This window comes from Vombatus ursinus, unplaced genomic scaffold (assembly GCF_900497805.2).
Source record: "Vombatus ursinus unplaced genomic scaffold, bare-nosed wombat genome assembly UNPS02014797.1, whole genome shotgun sequence".
NCBI classification, from domain to species: domain Eukaryota; kingdom Metazoa; phylum Chordata; class Mammalia; order Diprotodontia; family Vombatidae; genus Vombatus; species Vombatus ursinus.
In genome coordinates, this window is record NW_020954575.1 from 16,579,617 (window position 1) to 16,590,128 (window position 10,512).

General features: G+C 35.7%; 1 protein-coding gene across 2 annotated transcripts in view; it reads right to left on the reverse strand.

Annotated features, from left to right (window-relative positions):
- The window catches only part of ATP6V0A1 (ATPase H+ transporting V0 subunit a1), a 57,462-nt gene that overhangs the window by 25,538 nt on the left and 21,412 nt on the right, over positions 1-10,512 (reverse strand). For both annotated transcript variants that reach the window (XM_027870615.1, XM_027870614.1), the window contains exon 10: positions 9,385-9,597. In XM_027870615.1, the coding sequence (XP_027726416.1) occupies positions 9,385-9,597 (213 nt within the window). The remainder of the gene's footprint in view (positions 1-9,384; positions 9,598-10,512) is intronic.

The following is a 10,512-nucleotide window of genomic DNA, read 5'->3' on the forward strand; positions in this document are numbered from 1 at the left end:
TGAGCAGGCAGACTTCAGAAAAACCTGGAAATACTTGTATGGACTGATGCTGAGCAAAGTGAGTAGAACCAGGAGAATGTTATATACAGTAACAGCCACGTTGGGCAATGACTAACTTTAATAGACTTAGCCCTTCTCAGCAATGCAAGGATCTAAGACATCTCCAAAAGTCTCATGATGGAAAGTGCTATCCACATCCAAAGGAAGAACTATGGAGTTTGAATGCAGATCGAAGCATACTATTAGCTCTTCTTTTTTCTTCTGTTTTGTTTCGTTTCCTCTTTCGTGTGGTTCCTCCTATTGGTTCTAATTCTTACTTACAACATCAGTAATGTGAAAATATGTTTAATAGGAATGTATATGGATAGCCTATATCAGACTGTGTGCTGTCTTGGGGAGGGAGGTAGGAAAGGAAGGGAAGAAAAATTTAAAACTCAAAAGGTTATGGAAGTGATTGTTGATAACAAGAAAGAAAGAAAGAAAAGAAGGAAGGAAGAAAGAAAGATATATCTATATATATATATATATATATATATATACACACACCTGACAAGTCAGCATCCAGTTTCTGTTCGAATTCTTTGAAGAAAGGGCAGCCCCACAACCAGCCATGGCAGCCCATTTTACTTTTAGATAATATTTAATTGTTAGGAAGTTTTTCCTGACACCATGCCTAAATTTGTCTCTCTAACTTCCTTCTGGTTCAGGTCTCTGGAGCCAAACAAAACAAATGTGATCCTTGAACACAGCTATCATGTCCTTTTCTCCTCTCCTGCCCTCTAAATCTTCTCTTCTTCTCCAGATGAAACATATCCATTTCCTTCAGCCAATTTTCATATGACATGGCCTCAAGGTCTTTCACCTTGTTCCCACTTAACAACTGTCTCCTTAAACTGCCCAGATAGAACACAAAATGCTTTGTAATCTGGCTTCTCTCCTTACATCCAGCAAATATATATCCTCTCAAAGGTCAAAGAGATGACTAAGTAGTCACCAAACCCTCTTCTGTTCATTCATGTTCCTTGACCTCTCTATTGATTCTGACAGTACTGACCGCACCCTTCGATTGGCTTCTGTGACGCCATATTATCCTGGTTCTTCTACCTCTGTAACCTCTCCTTTTCTTTCCCACTGGATGGTTTTTCTTCCACTTCTGACACCTGAAATGTAGGTCTCCTCCAAGTTTCTACCCTCAACCTTCTTCCCTTCCTATATGTTTTCCCTAGGAGCCCTCTGCTCTCACAGCTTCTACTACGCCCTCTATGGTATTGAGCCCCAAATGTACAGCTCTAGATCTTCTGAGATTCAGCATCCTGCAGATTAGTTTTTTATTTTTATTTTTTTGGAGGCAATTGGGGTTAAGTGACTTGCTCAGGATCACACAACTACTAATTGTCTGAGGCCTCTCCTGACTCCAGCTGCCCCTAGATTATTTTTTTCAAACAGTAGATTACTATAGTCATTGACTAGTGTCCTGTGTACCCAACCTATTCCACTGATCCATCATTCTATTTCTTAGCCAGTACTAAGTAGTTTTGATAATTTCTGTTTTATAATACAGTTTTAGATCTGGTACGGCTAGGCCACCTTCCCTTGAATTTCTTTTCATTAATTCCCTTCATATTCTAGACCTTTTGTTCTTCCAGATGAATTTCGTTATTATTTTTTCTAGCTCTATAAAATAATTTCTGGTAGTTTGATTGGTATGACACTGAATAAGTAAATTAATTTAGGTAGAACTGTCATTTTTATTATATTAGCTCAGCCTATCCATGAGCAACTGATATTTTTCCAATTATTTCTTTCTGATGTGTGTGAAAAGTGTTTTGTGATTGTATTCCTAGTGTTCCTGGGTTTGCCTTGGCAGGATAGACTCCCAAATATTTTATATTGTCTACAGTCACTTAAATGGAATTTCTCTTTCTATCTCTTGATGCTGGGCTTTGTTAGTAATATACAGAAATGCCGATGATTTATGTGGGTTTATTTTGTATACTGAAACTTTGCTAAAGTTGTTAATTATTTCAGGTAGCTTTTTAGTTTATTTCTCTAGGATTCTCTAAGTATACCATCATATCATCTGCAAATAGTGATAGTTTTGTTTCTTCATTGCCTATTCTAATTCCTTCAATTTCTTTTTCTCTTATAGATAAAGCTAACATTTCGAGTACAATATTGAATAACAATGGTGATAATGGACATCCTCATTTCACCCCTGACCTTACTGGAAATGATTCTAGCTTATCCCATTACATATGATGCCTATTGATGGTTTTAGATAGAAGCTATTAACTTTTTAAAGAAAACTCCATTGATTCCTACGCTCTCTGGTGGTTTTATTTTTTTGTTGTTGTTGTTTTTTTAAGGCAATTGGGGTTAAGCAACTTGCCCAGGGTCACACAGCTAGTAAGTGTCAAGTGTTCGGTCTTAGGCAGGATTTGAACTCAGGTCCTCCTTACTGCAGGGCCAGTGCTCTATCCATTGAGCCACCTAGTTGCCCCTCTGGTGTTTTTAATAGGAATGGATGTTGTATTTTGTCAAAAGTTTTTTCTGCATCGATTGAGATAATCGTATGATTTCTGTTAATTTTGTTATTGATATGGTCAATTATGCTGATAGTTCTCCTAATATTGAACCAGCCCTGCATTTCTGGTATAAATCCCACCTGATCATAGCGTATTATCCTTGTGATAAGTTGCTGTAATCTCTTCACTAGTATTTTATTTAAACTTTTTGTATCTATATTCATTAGAGAAATTGGTCTATAATTTTCTTTCTCTGTTTTGGCTCTTCCTGGTTTAGGTATTAGCATCATATTTGTATCATAAAAAGAATTTGGTAGGACTCCTTCTTTGTCTATTTTTTTCAAATAGTTTATATAGGATTGGAATTAATTGTTCTTTAAATGTTTAGTAGAATTCATTTGTGAATCCATCTGGCCCTGGAGATTTTTTCATAGCGAGTTCATTAATGGCTTGTTCAATTTCTTTTTCTGAATAAGGGTTAATTTTATTTCCTCTTCTGTTAATCTGGGCAATTTATATTTTTTAAGTATTTATCCATTCCACTTAGATTGTCAGATTTATTGGCATACAGCTGGGTAAAATAGCTCCTAATTATTATTTTAATTTCCTTTTCATTAGTGTTGAATTTACCCTTTTTATTTTTGATACTGATAATTGGTTTTCTTCTTTCTTTTTTTAAATCAATTTAAACAAAGGTTTATCTATTTTATTGTTTTTTTTCCCCATAAAACCAGCTCTTAGTTTTATTTATTACTCTAATAGTTTTCTTAATTTCAACTTTATTAATCTATCCTTTGATTTTCAGAATTTCTAATTTGGTATTTTAATTGGAGATTTTTAATTTGTTCTTTTTCTAGCTTTTTAAGTTGCATGCCCAACTCATTGGCCTCTTCTTTCTCCATTTTACTCATGTAAGCATTTAGAGATACAAAATTTCCCCTAAGAACCACTTTGGCTGTATCCCATAAGTTTTGGTATGTTGCTCATTATTGTCATTCTCTTGGATGAAGCTATTGATTGTTTCTATGATTTGTTGTTTGACCCACTCATTCTTTAGAATTAGACTTTTTAGTTTCCAATTAATTTTTAGTCCATCTTTCCATGGCCCTTTATTACATGTAATTTTTATTGCATCATGATCTGAAAAGGATACATTTAATATTTCTGCCTTTCTGCACTGTATTGTGAGGTTTTTATGCCCTAGTACATGATAAATTTTTGTGTAGGTGCCACGTACCACTGAGAAAAAGGTATATTCCTTTCTATCCCCCTTCACTTTTCTCCAGAGGTCTACCATATCTAACTTTTCTAAAATTCTATTCAACTCTTTAACTTCTTCTTTATTTTGTGGTTAGATTTATCTAGTTCTGAGAGGGGGAGTTTCAGGTCCCCCACTAGTATAGTTTTGCTGTCTATTTCTTCCTGTAACTCACTTAACTTCTTCTCTAAGAATGTGGATGCTATACCACTTGGTACATGTATGTTTAGTAGTGATATAACTTCATTGTCTATGAGTACCTTTTAGCAAGATGCAGTTTCCTTCTTTATCTCTTTTAATTAGATCTATTTTTGCTTTTACTTTGTCTGAGATCAGGATTGCTATCCCTGCTTTTTTTATTTCAGCTGATGCATAAATATATTCTGCTCCAGCCTCTGACACATAATATATTCAATTCTAGCCTCAGATTATTTTTTAAAGTAAATTTTTATTGATATCTTTCATTTTTATTTCACCAACATTTCCCAATATCTCTCTCTCCTCCCCTTCCCTTACAGATATCTCCTATAATAACAAATAAGATTTTAAGAAAATAGTCCGGCAAAAATCAAAACATCAAAAGAGTCCTGAATTTTCAATCATTAGTAAGACAGTTCTGACTGCACCACCAGCACTTTAAACATACCTACAAACACATCTCCTAACAACCCTACTTCTAGTAATTGTACCCTCCATTCTCCCAATCACACAGACTCAAATTTTCATAATTGCCTTTGATTTCTTCATCAACCATATTCAGTCCCCAAGTAATTGATTTTTCCTTCTCAATCTGTTATTTTTTCTTTTCTCTTCCTGTCTTCACTATACTCTTTCAGGACTTTATCACCTCATGCCTGGACTACTAAAATCACTTTTTGTTCTCTCCTTGCCTTTAGATCTTTCCTCCTCCACTGTGCCCTACCCTATATACAATCTCATCACATTATCTTTCTTAAGCACCCCCTTCTGATCAATAAATTAATTTTTTTATTCTAAACTTAAACACCAAAAAAAGAGGCTATTTCCATCTACATAGTCAAACGTAAAAAGAGGATTCTGTATGAAACTATGTATCTCCATTTCATACCATTTACTTTTTTAAAAAGCATATAATAAATTCCACACATTACTTTCAAAACCGCCTTTCTTGTCTGTGCTTCCTTCTGGACTTGCTTCTGTTTTCAGCTGTGCAATTTAAAAAATGTCTCAGTGGCCCCCCCTTTTTTTTTTGCATCACTATTGCAAATTTCCTTCTCCCCTTATCTCTCTTGATTAAAAACTGAAAGAAAGAAAAATTACTCTTGTAACAATTACACTAATAACTTGTAATAGCTCTCTACTCCTCCTAAACAGTCTAAAATTCTAGCTTAGCATTCAACTCCCTCCATAATCTAGACTGAACCCACTTTTCCACCCTTACCCTCCACTATTCCTCTACACAATACCTAGATCTCAATTCTTCTATATTACCTGATATTCCCTGAACACCCACTGAACAAAAGCTACCTCCTTTCCAGCTTTGCTTAGAACAGTTAGCTTGGAACACTCATAACATTTATCACTTACCACACTATGTTGTTATTTACATATGCCTAAATTGTAAGCTCCTTGGGGACAGGTACTATTTTTTTTGCTCTCTGTATCCCTCACAGAATCAAGCTGAGTGCTATGGATATAATAATTAAATTATTTTTAATCTGTAGCAGATAAGGAAGGGCTAGTTTGAGGTATATCTTGGATTGGGCGTGGCCAGGGAGGAGGTTTGGAATTATTTTAAAGAATTCTGATTAAAAAAGCTAGGAGCTAATGACAAAAGAATCTAAAAGGGAAGTAAGTCCAAGAGGGATGTGGATGCTGTTGAGATTGAAATTCTGAAGATGATTCCAATGACAAGAAAAAGCAGCATGTGGCTGAACAGGGAGCTCACCAACAAGTTCAGATTTTAAAAGGGCATTTACAAGAGATGAAAGCAATGACAGAAAACTAAGGATACATAAAAGAAGAACAAAGTTATGTTAGAATAGTGTCAGGAAGCTTAAAGATCAATATGAACTAAGGATCACGTTAAACGCTGAATATAACATAAAAGGCTTTTTAAATTACATTCAGGGCATGAGGAAGAGCAACGGTGGAATAGGATCATTGCTTCTGGAAGGAAGAACAGGATGATGACAGAGGCACAATATTACCTAACGCCTCCATTCATTTTGTCTTCTCTACCAATGAAGTAATTCACAAAGGAGAGAACAAAAACTGTTATCAGGAAATTGAAACCTAAGAAAAATGATGAGATGTTATAAGCACCTAGCTGCCTAGCTGTCCTCAGTATGTCCAAGCTGCCTGGTCTGGGTAAATAATATCCTAGAGCAGGGGTCAGCAAACTATGGTCCAGGGCCAAATCCAACCCACTGCCTATTTTTGTACATCTGCAGAGCTAAAAATGGGTTTTACTTTCTTTTTTTTTCCTATTTATTTTTAGTTTTCAACATTCATCTCTGTAAGATTTTGAGTTCTAAAATTTCCCCTCTTCCACTCCCCCCTCTCCCATGATAGCATGCAATCTGATATAGGTTATACATGTATGATCAATATTAAACATATTTCCACATTAGTCACATTGTGTAAAAAGAATCAGAACAAAAGGGAAAAACCATGAGAAAGAAATAACAACAAAAGAAAGAGAAAATAGTATGCTTCGATCTGCTTTCAGAGTTCGTAGTTCTTTCTCTGGATATGGATAGCATTTTCCATTATGAGTATTTTGGAACTGTTTTAGATCATTGCATTGCTAAGAAGAGCTAAGTCTAACAAAGTCAGTCATCACACAATGTTGCTGTTACTGTGTAAAGTATTCTCCTGGTTCTGCTCATTTCACTCAGCATTAGTTCATGCAAGTCTTTCCAGGTTATTCTGAAGCCTGCCTGCTCACTATTTCTTACGGAACAATAGTATTCCATTACATTCATATACCACAACTTGTTCAGCCATTCCCCAATTGATGGGCATCCCCTCAATTTAATGGTTTTTACTTTCTTTCTTTTTTTTTTTACATTCCTATTAAACATATTTTCACATTAGTGATGTTGTAAGAATTAGAACCAATGGGAGGAACCACCAGAAAGAGGAAACAAAATTCAACAGAAGAGAAAAAAAAACAGCAAACAGTATATTTTGATCTGTATTCAAATTCCATAGTTCTTTCTTTGGATGTGGATAGCATTTTCTGGTTTTTACTTTCTTAAGTATAACAAAACTTTATTTAAAAATGTAAAAACCATTCTTAGCTCTAAGGCAAATGTAGTTTGCTAACCCTTCTCCTAGAAAAAATAAACTAAGATGTGACTGATCTTTCATCAGTGATCCCTGAAAAATTCTGGAGAATTTAGAAAGATGCCACAGAACTAGAGATGAGCAAATGTCCAAATGTTTTTTAAAAGTCCACCTAGAAGATGGACTCTTCATAGGTTGGTGACTTTGATTCCTGAAAACACACACTAGAATAAAATATTAAAAGGGTGGTTTGAAAGTAGATGTGCATTCATGGTGGGATGACTGAACAAATCGTGGTACATGAACACAATGGAATTTACTGTGCTATAAGAAAGGATGACTATGATGAATAAAAAGAAGCAAAGATTTAAAACTTAGATGGACTGAGGCAAAGTAAAATAAGAATCAGGAAAACCATATACAGAATATTACAACAATGTTAATGGAAAAAACAGCAACAAAACTACTTCTTCATAGAAGTGATGGACTGTGGATGTTGAACACTGCATATGATGCCAGATTTTTTTATATGTTAATTAGTTTTGTTAATTTTTCCCCTCTTTTTATATCTTTATTAAAAGAAATAGCCCTCTGGGAGGGGAAAGGTACACACTGGGAAATGTTAAGTGATATAAAACCAAAATATAACAACACAAATTTACTTTTAAAAATGAAACTGCTTTGTAAGCATTTATAAAGAGAATAAGGAACCAAAATTAAGAACAAGCCAGGCTAGACTAGCCTCAAACTTCACCTTTTTTTTTCTTTTGCTTTAAATTTTTTTTCTTTTGATTATCATGACCTTGACTAAAATCAACACAAATGAACATTTTCCTATAAAGCAGAAAAAAGATGACTGTATACAAAACTGAATATCCACTATGTACAGCTTGTTTTTTAATCTATTTCAAATTTAACATGGTAATCCCAAATCTGCCTTGCTAATCTGTGTCCCCTTCTGAACTTGCTTCCGTTTTGTTCTCTTTCTTTTTTAATGATTCACTGAAGGTCTTTTTAGTTTAATTATCACTACCTTCCTCCCCTCGTCCCCAATTTGTCACCCCACAGACACTCTGATGAGTTTACCTCAGCTTGTCTTCAGACAAAAGACATATACATACATACATACATACAAACACACACATAAAATGCATTGCCAGTTGGTATTTAAATACTTCACAGTTTTGTATGATATACAAGAGATAACACACTTCACTAATGTAATCTTTGAGAACCATGGGTCCTCTCCACCTCAGAATGAAGCATGAAGATAAGATTTTAATGGAGTTGATCATAGGCTGAATTCCATTAACAGAAGTATAATGAAGAGAAGGACAGTTTCGCTGTACTTTGCCTTGACTGGCCCATATCTGGAGTTCTTGACAGTATATTTTAGGAAAAATAGGAAACTGAAACAGGGTCCAGAAGAGGGCCCTGTGATGCTAAGAGAACTATAAGATTAGTAAAATGAATTGGGGATGTTTAAAATGGGAAAAGTATTGAGGGGGTGAGAAAAAGCATCTGTCTTCAAATATGTGATGAGTTATCATATGAAAGAGAAGCAGAACTAGAGGGCAGAACTAGATAGAAGCAAGAGATGGAAGTTACAGAGTGAAAGACATTCAATATAAGGAAAAAAAAATTTCCTAACAATCTGAGATGTTCCAAAATAGAATGCGTCCTTGCCAGAGGTAACAATTCAACCCAATAAGCATTTAGTAAATAACTATATGTATGGCACTGTGCTATGCACTGAAAATACAAAGACAAAAGTGAAAAATAATCACCTCTCTCAAGGAATTTATATTCTACTGGTGGGCTACAACATGTAATTAGACAAATATACATATGATAATCAAGGAAGAGAAAACTAACAACTTGGGGCAGAGGGGTGGGAGAAGAGAGAAATCAGGACAGATTTCTTAGGGCAGCTATCATATGAGCCCCGTGCTTTGAAGAATGCCAGGAATTCCAAGAGGCTGAGATGAGAGTGGGCACACTCCAGACTTTCCCTCTCTGGAGGTAGGGAGTTTCTTATAACCAGACATCTTCAAGCAGAGGGTGGATAGCCACTTGTCAGGGATGTGTGTAAAAAGGATTCATGTCTCAGGAGAGATGACCAGAATTTCCTCTCTCAGGAGAGGGCCTCCTCTGAAGTCTCTTCCAACTCTAAGATTTTATGATTCTAGCTTTATCTTTAAAGGGCATTTAGGGAGTAAAGATAAAATAAAAAATATTAAAACACTTGGGAAGACTATCATGTAAATGCAAAGAATCAGAACCATTGCTTTTGTGGAGTTTGTGGGAGCGTTTCAGCCCCACAATACTCACCGTGCCTCTCCTTAGAGCAAACTGGATGGAATCTAGGTCAGCAACAGGGCACCAGACCTCAGCAATCAGACACTTCTGGGTCACATCAATGTTGCACAGGTTCAGAGTATGGTAGATGGCCTTCATCTTCCGAACTTTGATGAACCAGACACGGATGTTTTTAGCAGCTGCCTGGAGGACTCTCTGTCGGTGATCCTCTGTTTGGTTCAGAACCTTGAATGAAAAGAAGGAATAAGTAAGCCTTGCAGACAAAATGCTGTTTTATATCTCAAGAGGCAACTGACAGATAAGCACAGCTCTGAATTTAGTTTCTATCTTTCTTTTCCTCTGGCTGAAATGGTCTTCCTTAGGCAAAATGGCAGAGAATTATTCCCCAATTAAGCACCACTTTGTTGATTTTCATCTAATGGGATTTTTCCTCTGTGATTAAGTTGAAAATATAATAAACTGTTCATTGATTTCCTGGGATTGACTTACATGGATTTTTTATTTGTCATCTAGGGTTTGTAACTCAGGGTTACAAAGTGCCATAAAAAGTACCGTAACAATGGGGCAGTGACTTGAGGAATAGACAAAACCATACTTCTGAGCAGGGAATTGAATTCCATGGGAAAACCTACCTATCTAGCACCATTATCAGAATATAGTAGGAAGAAGGCCTATTGTGACTATTCTACATTATAAGATCTACCTGTAATACTCAGAGGGACCACAGGGTGTATGTCTGGAACACTCCATACTATTATAATCGTGTTTATACTCATGTATTTGCCCTTTTGTCCAATATCCTTGAAAAAAGTTCCAACTGTTAACATTTATGAGCCAGTGTAGATTTCCCTTTAAGGAATTCCATTACAAAGATAAAAGTGTGATGGAAGAGACAGCAATTACCATTCCACCTTCTACTGCTCACTACTAAATGCTTAAGATCTCAAATCAGAGCCCTAATACCACCTATGTGACCAGTAGCTTAACCTTCCTGGGCCACCCTAAAGGACTAGGTGGCCTTTAAGTTCTCTTACATCTCTGGACCTACAACAGGATGGTTACCACATTTCTGCAGAATCTGAATTCCTATGTATTTCTGGAGTAGGGAAGGACATAAAATGCTATATAGAGAGATACATC